The sequence below is a fragment of the Oratosquilla oratoria genome, chromosome 22 (assembly GCF_046742065.1).
Source record: "Oratosquilla oratoria isolate Oo_2021 chromosome 22, ASM4674206v1, whole genome shotgun sequence".
Lineage (NCBI taxonomy): Eukaryota > Metazoa > Arthropoda > Malacostraca > Stomatopoda > Squillidae > Oratosquilla > Oratosquilla oratoria.
The window spans coordinates 49593488-49615569 of NC_134798.1; the positions used below are offsets into that span (position 1 = coordinate 49593488).

Sequence of the window (22082 nt, forward strand, 5' to 3'; positions counted from 1 at the left end):
AGATAAGAGCAATACAGTAGAAAGTGATGAGAATATTTTCAAGGGATTTAAAGAGGGTGGGGGGGACACAAACCCCCCCCCCCCGACTGACAAGACTAGAGGAGAGGGTTGATAAGGTGATCGAGGACTTGGAGAGTAGGTTAGGTCATATGAACACCATTTTACAAAGGGTTGAAAGATTGGAAGAACTAGAAAAGGCGAATAAAAACTTAACTGATGAAATAGAAGACCTAAAAAGACAGTTAAGAGAAGTAAAGGTGGAGAATGAGGAATTGAAGAAGAATAGTAAAGAAAACAGAGAGACAATAGCTAGAGAAACTAAGAATTGGAAAACAACCCAAGAAGGAAATAAGGATTCATTCACTGACATAGTCAAACAGCAATTGAAAGAACATACTGAAGACTCAGTTATTAAAGTGATGAGACAAAAGGAGAATATAGTAAGAGATTTAGCAGACAAGAAGAAATGTATAATTATATTAGGAATGGAAGAGAAACACAACACAGATAGAACCACAAGAATCAAAGAGGAAAATGAAAAAGTAAGCCAATTACTAGAATCAGTTCAGGAAGATGAACCAGAAATTATGAAACAAATCGAAGAGAAATTTAGACTCGGAAAGTATAGCACAGACAAGACCAGACCAATTAAGATTAAATTCAAGTCACAAACAACGGCAGAGAATATCTTATCCAAAACAGGGAAACTAGCAACAAGTGAACAATATAAAAAGATATGGATAAAAAGGGAAATGAATAAAGAGGAAAGAGAGGAAGAAAAGCAGAAAAGACTGGAAGCTAAGGCAAAAAACGAGAACAGAACGGAGTCAGAGAAAGAGAGATTCTATTGGAGAGTAGTGAACATGAAACTAAGGAAGTTCGACATACAAAAGAAAAACATAAGGGAAACAGAGAACACAATGGAAGTGGCAGAAAACTAAGAGTGTCTTACACAAATATAGATGGATTAATAACAGGATTGAATGAGCTGAATGATTATTTGAAGGAAAAAGAACCGGACATAATGGGAATTGTAGAAACAAAATTAAAAGGCCCACTACCACCCAACAGTGTAGGACATGATGCATACAATTATTGGATTAGAAACAGAGAGAAAAAACAAGGGGGTGGAGTTATGTTCCTGACTAAGATGGATATAAACGTGAAAGGTGTCATATATGGAAAGAATACAGTAGAGATTATTATGATAGAAGTGGAAGACAGAGATAAGAAGAGCAGAAAATTTGTGATAAATTATGTGCCTCCAAAAACAGCCTCATGGGAGGAGAGTGAACATAAAAGTATGTTAGAGGACACAAAGATAACATTAAATAAAATAATGGAAGATGGAGGAAGAATAGTTATGATGGGCGACTTTAATTGCAAAGAAATCTGCTGGGAAGAAATGACAGTAAAGGGTGGAGACGACTCATGGGGAAACGCTCTACTTGAGATGATTATTGACCACACAATGACACAATGGATACAGGAGAACACTAGGTATAGAAATGAAGAAGAACCATCGAGACTAGACTTATTAATTACATCTGAACCTAGAATAGTGGACAAGATTGAATATAAAACACCAATAGGTAAAAGTGACCACATATTGATTGAACTGGAACTTAATGAAGAAAAATATATGAAAAGAAATGAACAATATAGAAAAGGAAGAATGATGTATGAAAAAACAAACTTTGATAAAATAAGAGAATTCTTTCAACAAGAAAACTGGGAAGAAATATACAAAGAAGAAACATCAGTGGAAAAGAAATGGAATATTTTGACAAAAATTTACAAAAAAGGAGTGGAAAAGTATGTCCCAAGACAAAAACAAGAAAAAGAATATGTAAAATGCTGGTACAACAAAAGTTGTAGGGAGTTAAAAGACAAAAGAGACAAAGCCTGGACCAGATGGAAAAAAGACAGAAGACCTGAAAAATGGAAAATATATACCGGTTATAGAAATGAATATGTACAAACGTGCAGAGAGGAAAAGAGAAAATATGAAAAAGACGTCATAGAAAAATGTAAAGATCAACCAAAACTATTTGTTACGGGCGGCTGGTATGTGAAGATACGTTACGTATAACGTCTAAGTGCTTAAGAACCAGCTCACTTCTAGAAGCCACTGTAGGACTGAACTATCTGGTCAGGGCCTAGATAATTCGTAAGACTAGAAGTAAAGGTAACAAAGAAGATTCCAGGAAAGGAATATTAAACTAGCGATAAAACTAGTAAACGAAATTATTAATGGAAAATATTTACAGGCAATCAACACAAAAGAGAATGGGCAGTAGGGTCAATGGGACCGTTACATGATTATAAGAATATGGAAATTATCGTTCAAATAAGAAACACAAGATAAGTATACAATATGGTACTATCCAAGTACACAGAGATCAGGAACATGCATCAAAATAAGTAATAAGTACAAATATAAGTATAAGTAATGCAATGTATATCAGACACGTAATGTAGGCAAAAAGGGTGATCACTTCACACCAATCGTCTCATGATAGTTTTTATCAAGAGATCAATATGTGGGAAATGACAACGAGTGAGCGAATACCACCGCTTATATGCCATTGGACCGGAAACGGGATACTTCCGGTGAAGTGTGCGAGTGAGTGAAAGGAGGGGAGGAGGGTAAGTTAACACGTCAACATGGGTAGTTTTTAGGACCCTCGACTCGCTTGAACAATCTATTTATTTAGTAACTGTCAAATCTGTGCGCTCCGAACTATTCAGGATTTCGCTTGTCTGTTTGTTCTACAAGAGTGCGCACCTCTCTCCGCACGTAGGCAAGATTACATATAGTGGACGGGCGTTACTGCTTAACATTGTTACAATACATACATAGACAAGAAATATGAACATAGTTATGTAATACAAAGGAACACAAATCTATAACATAATTACACATATGACGTAATATCTAATATTACGTTACATATTCTACAGATTTGTAAACAATAAACTGAAAAACAAACAGGACTTGGAGAAATTAAGACAAGGGGGAGTTGAATACACTGAGGAAATGGAAATGGCGGAAATTATGAACAAACATTTTAAATCAGTGTTTACAAGGGAGAACATACAACCTGAAGAGATTGAATGGAAAGAGAAAGTCCCCCCTATAGAAGAAATAGAAGTATCAAAGAATGAAATATTGATACACTTGAGTAATCTTGATGTCAGAAAATCGCATGGACCAGATGAAATAGCAAACTGGATTCTGAAAGAATGCAGGAATGCACTGGCAGACAAAATACATAGCATAATAAGCAGTTCCTTAAAAGAAGGAAAAGTTCCAGAAGATTGGAAAAAAGCAAATATAGTACCTATATATAAAGGAGGAAATAAAGAAGAACCTACCAACTATAGACCAGTCTCTCTAACAAGTACAATAGCAAAAATTTGTGAAAGAATTATCAAAAGTAGATGGGTAAAATACTTGGAAAAAAACAACGTACTAAATCCAAGGCAATTTGGATTCAGACAAGGACGATCATGCGTCACCAATTTAATATGTTTCTATTCAAGGCTAATAGATATAATACAAGAAAGAGATGGATGGGCTGATTGTGCATTTCTAGACCTAAAAAAAGCTTTTGACAAAGTACCACATAAGAAGTTGCTTAAGAAACTAGAATCTGAAGGAGGAATACAAGGTAAATTACTAAATTGGATGGAAGACTTTTTGCAAGAAAGAAAAATGAGAGTAGTGATAAGAAACCAGCACTCAAAATGGAATGAAGTAATAAGCGGTGTCCCGCAGGGAACAGTTCTGGCCCCAATAATGTTTGCTATATATATTAATGATATGGATGAAGGAATTGAAAGCTATATGAGCTTCTTTGCAGACGATGCAAAACTACTGAAAAGAGTGAAAACTGAAGAAGATTGTGAATCACTACAGAGAGATCTAAATAAAGTACAAGAATGGAGTAGGAAGTGGGAGATGGAGTTCAATACAAAAAAGTGTAGTATAATGGAATTTGGAAAAAGCAAAAACAGAATAACAGGATCATATAATTTGGGAGAAGAAGGAATAAAAAAAGTAGAAAATGAGAAGGACCTGGGAGTCATTGTTATGAATAATATGTCACCTGAGAAACATATAAATAAGATTTTTGGAGAAACTCATAATTTATTAAGAACAATCAAAGTGGCATTTACATACCTGGATGAAGAAATGGTGAGGAAAATCCTAATCACCCTGATAAGACCAAGATTGGAATATGCAGCAACGATATGGTCACCAAGTACAAAAAAATGTATAAAAAAACTTGAAAGAATACAAAGAGCAATTACAAAACTGGCACCAACACTCTCAAAACTATCATATGAAGAGAGACTACAAAAACTTGAACTACAGACACTAGAGCAAAGAAGAGAGAGAGGAGATTTGATAGCTATTTACAGAATCATGAAAGGCATAGAAATTACTGATAGAGAGAATCTGATAAAATGGGATGACAGAAATACAAGAGGACACGGAAAGAAAATAAAAAAAGACAGCTATAGAAGAGATTTAAAAAAGAACAGCTTTCCTCACAGAGTAATAGACAGTTGGAACAAGTTAGATGAGAAAGTGGTGTGTGCAAAAACAATACATGAATTTAAAAATTGTTTAGATAAATTGAGAAATGAAGACGGGACCCCACAAGCATAGCTCCCCTTCCCGTAAAATACAACTAGGTAAATACACACACACATATATACACACAACTCGGTAGCGTAGTTGGTAGAGCACTGAGCTGCCACAATAGTGGCCCGCAGCTCATGGTTCGAATCCTGCCCAGGGCCGAAATTATTTCGGTACCGCTGCGCTTCGGGTCGTTACTCTGACTCTCGTGGGCGGGGAGTTGGGTGTGTGTGTGTGTGCAAGGTCATAGCATTACCCATAGATCGGACCTACGAACTCTGAGCTCTCTTCCAGGAGGGAAATAGCTGTCGATCACGAGTCCAACACGTGATCCAAAGACCAAGTGAATACACACACACGCGCACACACACACACACACACACTTCAACGAATGGACGGCTTAGAAGACGTTCTGAAGAAAAGTGAAGTCTGTGGATCCCAACGCAAAGAGAAGTGCCTAGTGTTTTTGCAGGGTGGGGGGGAAATTGCTCGTGGAGTAGTGGGAACGTAGGGAAAGAGGAAAAGGGGAGGGATTACTGAGGGAAATGGAAGGAAATGAGGAGGGAGTAGACTTTGACCAGCCAGACAAGCGGAAGGTAAACAAAAGACTTAGCGAGGATCAAATGTCTAATAAAAATGTAAAGATTAGAAGTATAGAGAGGAGCAATACAGAAGAAAGTGACGAGAATATGTTCCAGGGATTTAAAGAGGGTGGGGGGGACACAACCCCCCCCCCCCCGACTGATAAGACTAGAGGAGAGAGTTGATAAGGTGATCGAGGACTTGGAGCGTAAGTTAGGTAACGTAGACTCCATTTTTCAAAGAATTGAAAGGTTGGAACAACTAGAGAAGGCTAACAGAAACTTAACTGAAGAAATAGAGGACCTAAAAAGACAGTTAGGAAATGTAAAGGAGGAGAATGAGAAATTGAAGAAGAATAGTAATGAAAACAGAGAGAAACTAGCTACAGAAGCTAAAAATTGGAGAATAACTCAAGAAGGGAATAAGGTTTCATTCACTGACATAGTCAAACAGCAATTGAAAGAACATAATGAAGACTCAGTTATTAAAGTGATGAGACAGAAGGAGAATATAGTAAGAGAATTAGCTGACAAAAAGAAATGTATAATTATATTAGGAATGGAAGAGAAACATAACCCAGATAGAACTGCAAGAATCAAGGAGGAAAATGAAAGAGTAAGCAGTTTATTAAAATTAGTCCAGGAAGATGAACCAGAAATTATAAAGGAAATTGAGGAAAAATTCAGACTCGGAAAATATAGTACAGATAAGACCAGACCAATTAAGATTAAATTCAGGTCACAAACAACAGCAGAGAAAATTCTATCCAAGACAGGGAAACTAGCAACAAATGATCAATATAAAAAGGTATGGATAAAAAGAGAAATGAATAAGGAGGAAAGAGAGGCAGAAAAGCAGAAAAGAATTGAAGCTAAGGCAAAAAACGAGGAAAGAACGGAGTCAGAGAAAGAGAGATTCTATTGGAGAGTAGTGAACATGAAAATAAAGCAGTTTGACATACTAAAGAAAAACATAAGGGAAACAGAGAATACAATGGAAGTGGCAGAAAACTAAGAGTGTCTTACACAAATATAGATGGATTGATAACAGGATTGAATGAACTGAATGATTATTTGAAAGAAAAAGAACCGGACATAATGGGAATTGTAGAAACAAAATTAAAAGGCCCACTACCACCCAACAGTGTAGGACATGATACATACAATTATTGGATTAGAAACAGAGAGAAAAAACAAGGGGGTGGAGTTATGTTCCTGACTAAGAAGGATATAAACGTGAAAGGTGTCATATATGGAAAGAATACAGTAGAGATGATTATGATAGAAGTGGAAGACCGAGATAAGAAGAGCAGAAAATTTGTGATAAATTATGTGCCTCCGAAAACAGCCTCATGGGAGGAGAGTGAACATAAAAGTATGTTAGAGGACACAAAGATAGCATTAACTAAAATAATGGAAGACGGAGGAAGAATAGTTATGATGGGCGACTTTAATTGCAAAGAAATCTGCTGGGAAGAAATGACAGTAAAGAGTGGTGATGACTCATGGGGAAATGCTCTACTTGAGATGATTACTGACCATTCAATGACACAATGGATACAAGAGAACACTAGGTATAGAAATGAAGAAGAACCATCGAGGCTAGACTTAATAATTACATCTGAACCTAGAATAGTGGACAAGATTGAATATAAAACACCAATAGGTAAAAGTGACCACATATTGATTGAACTGGAACTTAATGAAGAAAAATATATGAAAAGAAATGAACAATATAGAAAAGGAAGAATGATGTATGAAAAAACAAACTTTGATAAAATAAGAGAATTCTTCCAACAAGAAAACTGGGAAGAAATATACAAAGAAGAAACAACAGTGGAAGAGAAATGGAATATTTTGACAAAAATTTACAAAAAAGGAGTGGAAAAGTATGTCCCAAGACAAAAACAAGAAAAAGAATATGTAAAATGCTGGTACAACAAAAGTTGTAGGGAGTTAAAGGACAAAAGAGACAAAGCCTGGAACAGATGGAAAAAAGACAGAAGACCTGAAAAATGGAAAATATATACTGGTTATAGAAATGAATATGTACAAAAGTGCAGAGAGGAAAAAAGAAAATATGAAAAAGATGTTATAGAAAAGTGTAAAGATCAACCAAAACTATTCTACAGATTTGTAAACAATAAACTGAAAAACAAACAAGACTTAGAGAAATTAAGACAAGGAGGAGTTGAATACACTGAGGAAATGGAAATGGCAGAAATTATGAACAAACATTTTAAATCAGTGTTTACAAGGGAAAATATACAACCTGAAGAGATTGAGTGGAAGGAAAAAGTCCCCCCTATGGAAGAAATAGAAGTAACAAAGAATGAAATATTGACACACTTGGGTAATTTTGATGTCAGAAAATCGCATGGGCCAGATGAAATAGCAAACTGGATTCTGAAAGAATGCAGGAATGAACTGGCAGACAAAATACATAGCATAATAAGCAGTTCCTTAAAAGAAGGAAAAGTTCCAGAAGATTGGAAAAAAGCAAATATAGTACCTATATATAAAGGAGGAAATAAAGAAGAACCTACCAACTATAGACCAGTCTCTCTAACAAGTACAATAGCAAAAATATGTGAAAGAATTATCAAAAGTAGATGGGTAAAATACTTGGAAAAAAACAACGTACTAAATCCAAGGCAATTTGGATTCAGACAAGGACGATCATGCGTCACCAATTTAATATGTTTCTATTCAAGGCTAATAGATATAATACAAGAAAGAGATGGATGGGCTGATTGTGCATTTCTAGACCTAAAAAAAGCTTTTGACAAAGTACCACATAAGAAGTTGCTTAAGAAATTAGAATATGAAGGAGGAATACAAGGTAAATTGCTAAATTGGATGGAAGACTTTTTGCAAGAAAGAAAAATGAGAGTAGTGATAAGAGATCAGCACTCAAAATGGAATGAAGTAATAAGCGGTGTCCCGCAGGGAACAGTTCTGGCCCCAATAATGTTTGCTATATATATTAATGATATGGATGAAGGAATTGAAAGCTATATGAGCTTCTTTGCAGATGATGCAAAATTACTGAAAAGAGTGAAAACTGAAGAAGATTGTGAATCACTACAGAGAGATCTAAATAAAGTACAAGAATGGAGTAGGAAGTGGGAGATGGAGTTCAATACAAAAAAGTGTAGTATAATGGAATTTGGAAAAAGCAAAAACAGAATAACAGGATCATATAATTTGGGAAAAGAAGGAATAAAAAAAGTAGAAAATGAGAAGGACCTGGGAGTCATTGTTATGAATAATATGTCACCTGAGAAACATATAAATAAGATTTTTGGAGAAACTTATAATTTAATAAGAACAATCAAAGTGGCATTTACATACCTGGATGAAGAAATGGTGAGGAAAATCCTAATCACCCTGATAAGACCAAGATTGGAATATGCAGCAACGATATGGTCACCAAGTACAAAAAAATGTATAAAAAAACTTGAAAGAATACAAAGAGCAATTACAAAACTGGCACCAACACTCTCAAAACTATCATATGAAGAGAGACTACAAAAACTTAAACTACAGACACTAGAGCAAAGAAGAGAGAGAGGAGATTTGATAGCTATTTACAGAATCATGAAAGGCATAGAAATTACTGATAGAGAGAATCTGATAAAATGGGATGACAGAAATACAAGAGGACACGGAAAGAAAATAAAAAAAGACAGCTATAGAAGAGATTTTAAAAAGAACAGCTTTCCTCACAGAGCTATAGACAGTTGGAACAAGTTAGATGAGAAAGTGGTGTGTGCAAAAACAATACATGAATTTAAAAATAGTTTAGATAAAATGAGATATGAAGACGGGACCCCACGAGCATAGCTCCCCTTCCCGTAAAATACAACTAGGTAAATACAACTAGGTAAATACAAAGGGGAAGAGAATGAGTGAGTGATGATGAGTGAAACTGAGTGAGTACGATTGAGAGTGAGGGAGAGTGAACTGAAACATTAGTAAACATGAGAGTGAGAAAATGGGGGAGAGTAAACAAAATGTGCTGCTGTGACGCAGGGCACAGCGCCTTCCTTCTCTCCCCCCCCCCCCTCCCGGACAGGACTCGAAACGTCGGGAATAAATTACCTACTTCTGAGTCTGGTGTTTTCTACGTTTCCACCATCATGGTTTCCGGACTTCAGCTTTTTTCGTACATATATATATGTATATATATATATATATGTATATATATATGTATATATATATATATATATATATATGTATATATATATATATACATGTAAATATATACATATATACATATATATATACATATATGTATAAGTATACATACATACATACATATATATATATATATATATATATTTATATTATACATATGACGTAAGCGGAGTAGGAAACACAGGAGTCTTAGTCTTGAGTTTATTCCCGACTAGTTTCGCAGGTGTGCTTTTTCAAAGGAATGGTGTACAAACGGGCTGTGGGCATTTTATACATGGGGTTGGACCTCATTACCTCCCCATGTTTCCATAGTTGGTGACAAGTGTGAACATTACATATTCATTGTGGCTAATGTAATAATAATGATAAAGTTTAACAAGTAAATATGATGACAACACTAACAATAACAAAGAAAATATTAATAGTAATTGTAACAATAATAGTGATAATAAAAATATAACCACAAAAACACAAACAGGAGAACTGGTGACTTAAAATGGACAAAATCTACCGCGACACTTGCCCTACAAGAATGGCTTCCCAGACCCCCCCCGACTTTAAGTAGATACCTTTTTCCTACTTCTGCCTACCCTTTCCAGCTTTCTTCCTTTTACTTTGACGTTCCTTCTCATACCATGCTTCTATACTTTATTTCTCATGTTACCAATTCACATATTCTCCATTATTTCTACCTTGTTCCTTCACCACTTAAATATCATTATCCTTACTATTCTCTTCTTTTTATCATGTTTATTATTCTCTTAATATCACTATATATTTTCAACATTATTATTGTTATTATCATTACTATTATTGTGTATAAATTGTGACGAATGTGGATAGGAGGTAAAGGGAACACTGCTTCTTCAGGGTTCCTCTGAAGAAGCCACTCAGGCGAAACATGTCAGGAATAAAAGTATTTCCCTCAGCCCGTGTTCCCTTTACCTCCTATCCACATTACTATTATTGTTATTATTATTACTATTATTGTTATTATTATTATTATTATTATCATTATTATTATTATTACTATTATTATTATTATTATTATTACGTCCTAGGATGAGGTGGATGGATGGGGTGAAGGGGGCTTTGGGGAAGAGGGGAATGTCTGTTGAGGAAGGAAGGGAGAGGACGGAAGACAGAGGTGAGTGGAGAATGGTTGTATATGGATGATGTTGTGACTGCATGAGGAGGAGTGGGCGGGGAAGTGGGGGGTGGGGTAGTATGTGTGAGTAAATTTTGACGCAGCCCGAAGGGATTTCTCCCCGTCCTCGCCTTATATCTGCAAAGGGGGACGGAGAGGGGGGGTCGCCGATTAAATGAAGCGGCCTCGCTGTGGATGTACTGTGTCTTGCGACACTGCTTCTGACCCAGGGCGGTGGGCAGGGTGCAGGGATGACCCGTCATCCAGGAGGTGCTCAGATGAGAGGAAGGGTGGGAGGGGTGTGGAGTGTATTTAGGGATGAAATGGGTGGGAGTGTTTTTATGCCTTTCCCTTTTTGGCTACCTCCCTTGGAAGGGGGAAAAAGCCTTGGTATATGTATGTATGTATTATTACTATTATTATTATCATTATTACTATTATTACTATTATCATTGTTATTATCTTTAATATTAAAAAAAATTCATTATCATCATTATTGTTATTATTATTAAACATTTAAATTTTATACTACGACTGTCCCTCCATTATGCTGTCCCCCAACCCCTTGTTGCTATACTGTACCATTTCTCTGAGTATTTCTTTTTCTGTGGTGGGGGAATTCCCTGTGGTGGGGAAAAGAATACTGCCACCAATTATTCCCACTTGGATCGTAAGAGGCGAGAAAAAAGGGACGGGGATTGGGACTAAGCATCCTTCTCCTTGTAGCCCCTTAGGGCACATTCCTAAAAGTAAAGGCAAAGGCATAAGAGGGGCTGGAAGTTCTCGGACCAGCACCCTAAGGTTTGGGTCTTTTAATGTGTGTGGATGTGGTACAGATGAGAGTAAAAGGGAAGAGATAGGTAGTATGTTTGTGAGAAGAAAGATGGATGTGTTGGCTTTGAGTGAGACTAAGCTGAAAGGGAAGGGCGATTGTAAGTTTGGGAATGTAAGTGGGAGGTTATCAGGAGTGAAGAGAGGGTGAGGGAGGGAAGGGGTGGCTATACTAGTAAGTGAAGAGATAGGTAAACGTGTAGTGGAGTGGAAGGAGATTTCCTCAAGGATAATGTGGATGAAGGTGAAACTGGGAAAGGAGATGTGGGTTTTTGTAAGTGCATATGGGCCTGGCAGTGAGAAGAGTGTAGAAGAAAGGGAGGCCTTTTGGATAGATCTAAATGAGTGCATAGAGGGTTTAGGGAGAAAGTGTAAATGTAATAGTACTGGGAGACCTTAATGCTAGGGTAGGAAAGGATCCAATTGATGGAGTGGTTGAGAAATGTGGAGTTCCAGGAAAAAATCGTAGTGGAGAGTTGATGGTGGAAATGTGTCTAGAAAGAGAGTTGATGATAGCAAATACAGTGTTTCGGAAGAAAGTCAAGCATAAGTACACATGGGAGAGGGTGGTGGAGGGAAGGGTGGTAGATAGAGTGTTAATGGACTATGTAGTGGTAAATAGGATTATGATAGGAAGAATTAAGGATGTACATGTGCTAAGGGGAGAGGGTGGGGGAATATCAGATCATTTTCTGGTGGAAGGTAAGTTGAGAGTGGAGGACAGATTGAAAAAGAGGAAAGGGACAAAAGGTAGGGAGGTGCTTAGAGTGAACTCTTTAAACGAAGAGGAAAAGGAGAAGGAGTACAAGAGGAAGCTGAAGGAGGAGTGGGAGGGAGTGAAGGATAGAGTAGAGGTAGGTGTGGAGGAGGAATGGGGATGGTTCAAGGAGGGAGTCACAAAGTGTGCAAAGATGGTGTGTGGAACAAGAAGGACAGGAGGAAATAGAAGGAAGGGTAGTGAATGGTGGGATGAGGAAATGAAGAAGGTTGTGGAAGAGAAGAAGCGAGCTTACACAGATTGGTTACAAAATAGGACGAGGGAGTCATATGAGAGGTACAAAGAAAAGAAAAGAGAAGTAAAGCAAAAGGTAAAGGAGGCAAAGAGGAGAGCAGATGTAAAATGGGGTAAGAGTATGAGAGAAGATTTTGAAAGTAATAAAAAGATGTTTTGGAAAGAAATTAAGAGAGGAAGAGGAGGCGAATCAAGTAGAGAAGAAAAGGTAAAAGGTGCAGATGGAGAGATGATAATGGAGGAGAAGGCAGTAAGGGGAAGATGGGCAAAATGTTTTAGGGAGATGCTTAATGTGAAGGAGGATAGGAAGGGAAAGATACAGTGGGAAATGCTAAGAAAATGAGTGATGAGTGAGGAAAATGGAGGAGAAATAAGGAAGGATGAGGTGAAGGCAGCAGTTAAGATGATGAAAGCAGGTAAGGCATCTGGTCTGGATGGATGCCATGCGGAATGTCTTAAAAAAGGAGGTATAGTGATGGTGGACTGGTTGGTGAGGTTATTTAATGTTTGCTGGAGAGAAGGTAGAGTGCCGGAGGACTAGAGAAGTGCTTGAATAGTTCCACTTTACAAGGGAAAGGGGGACAAGTGTGAATGTAGTAGTTTCAGAGGGATTAGCTTGTTAAGTGTAGTTGGGAAGGCTTATGGGAGGATCTTGATTGAGAGGATTAGGAGAGGAACAGAGGGAGTAATTGGTGAGGAACAGTGTGGGTTTAGGACAGGTAGAGGTTGTGTAGATCAGATCTTTGTGGTAAGACAGATATGTGAGAAAACTATAGGAAAGGGGAAGGATGTTTTTTGGGCCTTATGGATCTGGAAAAGGCTTACGATAGAGTAGACAGAAAGGCCCTGTGGGAGGTTATGCAGATATACGGGATAGGAGGAACGCTTCTCGGAGCTGTCAAGAGTTTTTATGAGAGTAGTAGAGCTTGTGTCAGGATTAGAAATGGAGAGAGTGAGTGGTTCGAGGTAAAGGTGGGACTTCGTCAAGGATGCGTTATGTCACCCTGGCTGTTCAACTTATACATAGATGGGGTAGTGCGAGAGGTAAATGCAAGGGCAGTGGGTCAGGGATTGGAGATGGTTAAAGAAAATGGAGAAAAGTGGGAGGTGAGCCAGCTGTTGTTTGCGGACGACACTGCACTTGTGGCAGGATCAGAGGAGGGATTGAGGAAGTTAGTGACAGAGTTTGGGAGTGTGTGTAATAGAAGAAAGCTGAAGATAAATGTGGGTAAAAGTAAGGTAATGAGATGTACAAGGGGTGAAAGTGGCAGTAATCTGGAAGTGATCATTAAGGGAGAGCACCTGGAGGAAGTGGATAGTTTTAGATATTTGGGTGCAAATGTGTCAGGAAAAGGTGGAGTGAAGGTGGAGGTAGAATGTAGATTGAGAGAAGCGAGTAAATGCCTTGGTGGATTAAAAAGTGTAATGAGGAATAGAAATTTGGGAATGGATGCGAAGAGGAGACTGTATGAAGGAGTGATTGTGCCAACAGCACTGTATGGGGCAGAAACATGGAACATAAGAGAGGAAGATAGAAGGAGTTTGAATGTGTTTGAGATGAGGTGTCTGAGAAGTATGATGGAGGTTACTAGGCTAGACAGAGAGAGAAATGAGGAGGTGAGGAGGAGAACAGGGGTGGAAAGGGAGCTGGGAGATAGGGTTCATGAAAGAGTATTAGGATGGTTTGGACACATGGAAAGAATGAGTGAAGAAAGACTAGTAAAAGAGGTATGGAAGGCAGATGTGGAGGGAGTGAACATGAGGGGACGTCCTAGGATGAGGTGGATGGATGGGGTGAAGGGGGCTTTGGGGAAGAGGGGAATGTCTGTTGAGGAAGGACAGGAGAGGACAGAAGACAGGGGTGAATGGAGAATGGTTGTATATGGAAAATGTTGTGATGCATGAGGGGAATGAATGGGGGAATTGGGGGGTGAGGTAGTGTGTGTGAGCAAAATTTTGACGCAGCCCAAAGGGATTTCTCCCCGTCCTCTCCTTTATATGGGGGGACGGAGAGGGGGGGTCGCCGATTTAATGAAGCGGCCTTGCTGTGGATGTGCTGTGTCTTGTGACACTGCTTCTGACCCAGGGCAGTGGACAGGGTGCAGGGATGACCCGTCATCTAATAGGTGCTAAGATGGGAGGGATGGTGGAGGGGTGTGCAGTGTTTTTGGGGATGGAATGGGTGGGAATGATTTCATGCCTTTTCCTTTTTGGCTACCTCCCTTGTAAGGGGGAAGAAGCCTTGGTATATGTATGTATGTATATTAATTTTCATTTTTATTATCATTGTTGTTATTATCACTATTATTGTTACAATTACTATTAATATTTTCTTTGTTATTATTAGTGTTGTCATCATATTTACTTGTTAAACTTTATCATTATTATTACATTAGCCACAATGAATATGTAGTGTTCACACTTGTCACCAACTATGGAAACACGGTGTGTTAGTGAAGTCCACCCCATGTATAAAATGCCCACAGCCCGTTTGTACACCATTCCTTTGAAAAACCACACCTGCAAAACTAGTCAGGAATAAACTCAAGACTAAGACTCCTGTGTTTCCTACTCCGATTACGTCAACCTGTCAGAATGTCTCAACATATATATATATATATATATATATGTATACATATACATACATATATATATATATATACATATATATATATATATATATATATATATATATATATAGCGTATTGGTTTAAGTCACTGTAACTTTGTTACCGGTTAGCTAGGTTCGAATACGCGGCTCGTCCACGTTTCAATTTTAAACGAATGGCTCCATCGAGCGATTCTTCAGTCTCGACTGCGATGGCATGGGATAAAAAGTGATTTGTGGTTGAAAAAATGTATATATATATATATATGTGTATATATATATATACATACATATATATATATATATATATACATATATATATGTATATATATATATATATATATATATATATATATATATATATATATATATGTTTACATATTACAGATGAAAAATCCAATCACACATTTGTCAATCACGTTAAAACCACTGTTGGAGTAGAAAAGACTTGAGATACAAATAAGAGTGGTGAGTGTTACTTAAGTAGCACCCTTGACATGAGAAAATGGAACATTGGGAGAGGTCTCTACCCTCGGCTCACTCCATATGGGAAAAAAGGAAGAAATCTACTATAATTGAATACCAGCCCAATATGAACATTTCAAAGGGGCAATGGTCCCTGGATATAATTTCAGGACTTTTTATTACCAGCCTATGAAAAACACAGCCCGTTTGTACACCATTCCTTTGAAAAAGCACACCTGCGAAACTAGTCGGGAATAAACTCAAGACTAAGACTCCTGTGTTTCCTACTCCGATTACATCAACCTGTCAGAATGTCTTAACATATATATATATATATATATATATATATATATATATATATGTATACATATATATATATATATATATACCACTGTATATATATATATATATATATATACAGTATATATATATATACATATATGTATATATATATGTATATATACATATATATATATATGTATATATATATATATATGTATATATATATATGTATATATACATATATATGTTGGTACATTATGACAAGTTGATGAAGGTGGAAAAAGAAGTCACGGGTCTAGTTCCGAGTTACTGAGTTTATTCCTGACCGGTTTCGCTCTATGCTTCTTCAGAGGAATGTGACTCTGGAGTGAAGCTGGCGGTATACATAGTCTGAGTAAGACCGCGTTCCCTCCTTGGAGGTGGGTTACGTTTGGTTGTACAATGGTTTTTAATACAATAGTGATAAAAATACAATAAATTGTTGTGATGTTATTACAAAACAGCTCCGGTGTGTGTGGAATGTTGATCGAGGGTGTAACATTGTAAGTGAAGTGAGTGGTGTAGAAATGTGTGAATCCTAAAAAGTGTCATATGATAACTTATAGTATTAAATAATATAATAATATAAGGATAAATATCCAGATAAAATGAATGAAATAAAATGAAAATACAAATATAAATATAAATAAATAAAAATAAAATAAAAAAAATAAAAATAAATATAAATAAAAATATATGCTTATTTAAAGTGACATGACATCTCATCGCATATCATTGTGTGACAGAATGTTATCAAAAAATATACATACATATATAACAATGAATAGATAAATAAATGCCAAAGAAATATATAGTAAAAATATATGAAATGAATATAATAAATAAAAATAAAAATAATAATAGTAATAGTAATAATAATAATAAAAATAAAAATAATGAAAATCAGTTCGTATTTTCATTATTTTTATTTTTATTATTATTATTACTATTACTATTATTATTTTTATTTTTATTTATTATATTCATTTCATATTTTTACTATATATTTCTTTGGCATTTATTTATCTATTCATTGTTATATATGTATGTATATTTTTTGATAACATTCTGTCACACAATGATATGCGATGAGATGTCATGTCACTTTAAATAAGCATATATTTTTATTTATATTTATTATTTTTATTTTTATTTTTATTTTATTTTATTTTTATTTATTTATATTTATATTTGTATTTTCATTTTATTTCATTCATTTTATCTGGATATTTATCCTTATATTATTATATTATTTAATACTATAAGTTATCATATGACACTTTTTAGGATTCACACATTTCTACACCACTCACTTCACTTACAATGTTACACCCTCGATCAACATTCCACACACACCGGAGCTGTTTTGTAATAACATCACAACAATTTATTGTATTTTTATCACTATTGTATTAAAAACCATTGTACAACCAAACGTAACCCACCTCCAAGGAGGGAACGCGGTCTTACTCAGACTATGTATACCGCCAGCTTCACTCCAGAGTCACATTCCTCTGAAGAAGCATAGAGCGAAACCGGTCAGGAATAAACTCAGTAACTCGGAACTAGACCCGTGACTTCTTTTTCCACCTTCATCATACATATATATATATATATATATATATATATATATATATATATATATATATATATATATATATATATATATATATATAGAGGTGAGGTGGCAAAATGAAACGTTAAGGCTAGAGTATGGAGCTTTATTCAGAACCAGATGTTTCGAGCTCTTGGGCCTTCCTCAGTGGACTGAATACAGAATAACAAACAAAGTCCGTCAACAGCTTACATGGTGATCTGACGACCCTGCGTGACCTCACCCCGGTCACGTTGTCCCCCCACACTCGCTGACCGCCAGTTGTGCGGACGTTTGAGCCCATATGTATATATTCATATACATATGTATACACACACACACACACACACACATATATATATATATATATATATATATACATATATATATATATATAAGATTATTTCAGACAATATAATTAAATCGTTAGCCAAAGGGAAAACATGACGCTCATACCTTGGCGGGTTCCCTCTCACTACGAATATAAGAATTGTGATCCGTCTGTAATGCTGTAGTCCTCTGAAGAAGACCAAGTTGGTCGCAACGTTAGGGCAATAAACTCTATTCCTAACACATCTTCGTTTGCCCTTCCCCACCCATATATATATATATATATATATATATATATATATATATATATATATATAAATATATACATATATATATATATAAATATACATATACACATATATATATATATATATGTATACATATGTATATATATATATATATATATATATATATATATATATATTTTTATATGTATATATACATATATATATATATATATATATATATGAAGAAAAATACACTGGTAAATAAGATACTTAGTCCTAACGTTTTCGTCTATTCAAGACATCATCAAAGAAATACAGTAAAGGAGATACAGACAATATATATACAGAAATATTTTAGGGAACACGGAAAGATATGTCACACAAGCCTGAGGATATTACCAACAGTCCTCAGGTCACAGATGGACCAAATGACCTGAGGACTGTTGGTAATTTTCTCAGGCTTGTGTGACATATCTTTCTGTGTTCTTTAAAATATTTCTGCTGTATCTCCTTTACTGTATTCCCTTGATGATGTCTTAAGTAGACGAAAACGTTCGGACTACGTTTCTTATTTACCAGTGTTTTTTCTGCAAATTATGTTCACGTGCCGTTTGTGAAATACTGCAATATATATATATATATATATATATATATATATATATATATATATATATTTATATATATATATATATATATATATATATATATATATATATATATATGTATACAGGTAAACGTCGACTTACGATGGCCGCGACTTACGATTGTTCGACTTTACGATGACGACGACGACGACGACGATATGATAATTTAACCCCTTCCATACGGTGCCGCACACGTAGGCGTCATGAAGAGCAAGTGGATTCGCGACGCTGCCATATCGGCGTCTTGATTATATTTATTGTAGTCGCCCCTGTGTTTTTACATTCTCTCAAATGATTCATTCTCTGTGGTTTTCAAAATTCGTGGGTGAAAGAGAGAACGATCGATATAAGCGGTGACTATATTTTATGATGCGAGTATTATTACGTCACGTCGTACGGCTGGCATTGGCTGCTGCCCGCGAGATTTAAGTCCCGTACTGAAAATACATATTATAGTGTTTGAATATGGTAAAAAGGATAAAAATAATTAAATAAACTACTGTACATGTTTAATAGGCTATATTCAGTATCTCTGGTGGTTAATATACAGGTAGGCTAGGTACAGTGACCACGGAACAGAGTGGGGATCGACTTACGATGAGATCGTCTTACGATGGCTCTATCGAAACCTAATGCCATCGTAAGTCGACGTTTACCTGTATATATATATGTATATATATATATATATATATATATATGTGTGTGTGTGTGTGTGTGTGTGTGTGTGTGTGTGTGTGTGTGTGTGTGTGTGTGTGTTTGTGTGTGTGTATGAGAGAGAGAAAGAGAGAGAGAGAGAGAGCTAGGACAAACTCGAACAAATGAAAACTTGTAAGAGTGAGTGAGTGTGAGACTGAGAACATAAATGAGAGTGTGAGCGAATAAGACTATTTTTCTTGAAGGAACTCACCATCTTTTTGTTGTCCTTCAGGGTTGCAATGGCATCACCTTCGGTTTTCATGAAATCGGCCAAAGCCATATTCATCCTGTTCCTGGTGCCAGCGGTGACATTGCTTGTAGCCTGATTAACAATGTCTTGTAATGTGTTTTTATCCATCGTTTTTATAGCATCGTCCTACAGGGCCAGATAGAGAAGTCTCAGTGGCTTACAAAGGATCACAAAGGATTACAAAAGGAAAAAGCCGACAGGAGACCTTTTGGTCCATAACTAGGTCGGATGCGAAAAAATTGTAATAATGATAGATAAATAGATGAATATAAATCATATGAATAATGATAAATAGAATAAATAGATAAATGCAAAGATATAGTTAAATAATAAACAAACAGGTAAACAGTAAATAATGATAAATTGACAGATAAATAATAGTAAATGAAGATTAAGCAAATAATAATAAACAAACAGACAAATAATAACAAACAAGTAAACAAATAGTATAAAATAATTGAAAGGCATTACACTATCTAGCTTAGTTGTTTATCTAAACAAATCTTGAAGCTTCGAACTGAACTACATTGCACTGCCTCCACTGGAAGTTTATTCCACTCATTAACTACACGATTGGCGAAGTTGTTTCTACCCACTTCCAAATTAAATATATTTCCTGACAGTTTGAGACCATTATTTCTTGTCGGATTCTCATTCAGTTTGAAAATGTTGTCACTTTTGATGTTGGCAATTCCCTTTAGAATCTTAAAGACCTGTATCAAGTCACCTCTGAGTCTACGCTTTTTTAGGGAAAACATATTCATATGTTTTGGTCGATTTTCGTATGATTTATTTTTGATATTTGGAATCAGTTTTGTGGCTCGCCTTTTTGAAGACCAGCCCTACTTATATTTTACATCCCCCTTTGTTCTAAAACTACCTTAATTCTCAAATTATTTTTTTCTTCGTTCACAAGCAAACTACCTGCCATCTCACACCGTTGGTGTTATTCTTCCTCCCCGTTCTGACACTACCTTTATTTTCAAACTACCTTGCCTCATCCCCGTCATAAAACTACCTTTATTTTCAAAGTACCTTATGACCATAAGGCGTTTTACTTACCTGGATTGCGCCCATCAGATCCCATCCAATCTTATCTACGTCTTCCTTTGGCATCGACGAAAAGTTCCTTTTCAGGATCTTGTCCCTGATGCTCTCCGGAAGCTTATTAACGGACTCCTCAAAACTGAAACAAGGCAAAGTTGGATGAGTATTTAGGAAGGACAGTTGCCGGTTGTTTTGAGGTCGTGGCATAGACCCTGGGGTCACATCTATGGGCAATGTAGTTTTACGATATCCGATATCAATCCCCTTCTCTCTCTCTCTCTTTCACACACACACACACACATACACATATACACACACACACTTCAGCGAATGGACGGCTTGGATGACGTTCTGAAGAAAACTGAAGTCTGTGGATCCCAACGCAAAGAGAAGTGCCTAGTGTTTTTACAGGGTGGGGGGGAGATTGCTCGTGGAGTAGTGGGAAAGTAGGGAAAGAGGAAACGGGGAGGGATTACTGAGGGAAATGGAAGGAAATGAGGAGGGAGTAGACTTGGCCCAGCCAGACAAGCGAAAGGTAAACAAAAGACTGAGTGAGGATGAAATGTCTAATAAAAATGTAAAGATTAGAAGTATAGAGAGGAGCAATACAGTAGAAAGTGACGAGAATATGTTCCAGGGATTTAAAGAGGGTGGGGGGGACACAACCCCCCCCCCGACTGATAAGACTAGAGGAGAGAGTTGATAAGGTGATCGAGGACTTGGAACGTAAGTTAGGTAATGTTGACTCCATTTTCCAGAGAATTGAAAGGTTGGAACAACTAGAGAAGGCTAACAGAAACTTAACTGAAGAAATAGAGGACCTAAAAAGACAATTAGGAAATGTAAAGGAGGAGAATAAGAAATTGAAGAAGAATAGTAATGAAAACAGAGAGAAAATAGCTAAAGAAGCTAAAAATTGGAGAACAACCCAAGAAGGGAATAAGGTTTCATTCACTGACATAGTCAAACAGCAATTGAAAGAACATAATGAAGACTCAGTTATTAAAGTGATGAGACAGAAGGAGAATATAGTAAGAGAATTAGCTGACAAAAAGAAATGTATAATTATATTAGGAATGGAAGAGAAACATAACCCAGATAGAACCGCAAGAATCAAGGAGGAAAATGAAAGGGTAAGCAGTTTATTAAAATTAGTCCAGGAAGATGAACCAGAAATTATAAAGGAAATTGAGGAAAAATTCAGACTCGGAAAATATAGTACAGATAAGACCAGACCAATTAAGATTAAATTCAGGTCACAAACAACGGCAGAGAAAATTCTATCCAAAACAGGGAACTAGCAATAAATGATCAATATAAAAAGGTATGGATAAAAAGAGAAATGAATAAGGAGGAAAGAGAGGCAGAAAAGCAGAAAAGACTTGAAGCTAAGGCAAAAAACGAGGAAAGAACGGAGTCAGAGAAAGAGAGATTCTATTGGAGAGTAGTGAACATGAAAATAAAGCAGTTCGACATAC

General features: G+C 36.2%; 1 protein-coding gene across 1 annotated transcript in view; it reads right to left on the minus strand.

Annotated features, from left to right (window-relative positions):
- LOC143037383 (uncharacterized) overlaps positions 1-22082 on the minus strand; it is a 115845-nt gene that overhangs the window by 48346 nt on the left and 45417 nt on the right. Inside the window, exons 4-5 of the mRNA XM_076205519.1 lie at positions 20620-20743; positions 19519-19683 (exon numbers count right to left, since the gene is read on the minus strand). Coding sequence (XP_076061634.1) covers positions 19519-19683; positions 20620-20743 — 289 coding nt within the window. The remainder of the gene's footprint in view (positions 1-19518; positions 19684-20619; positions 20744-22082) is intronic.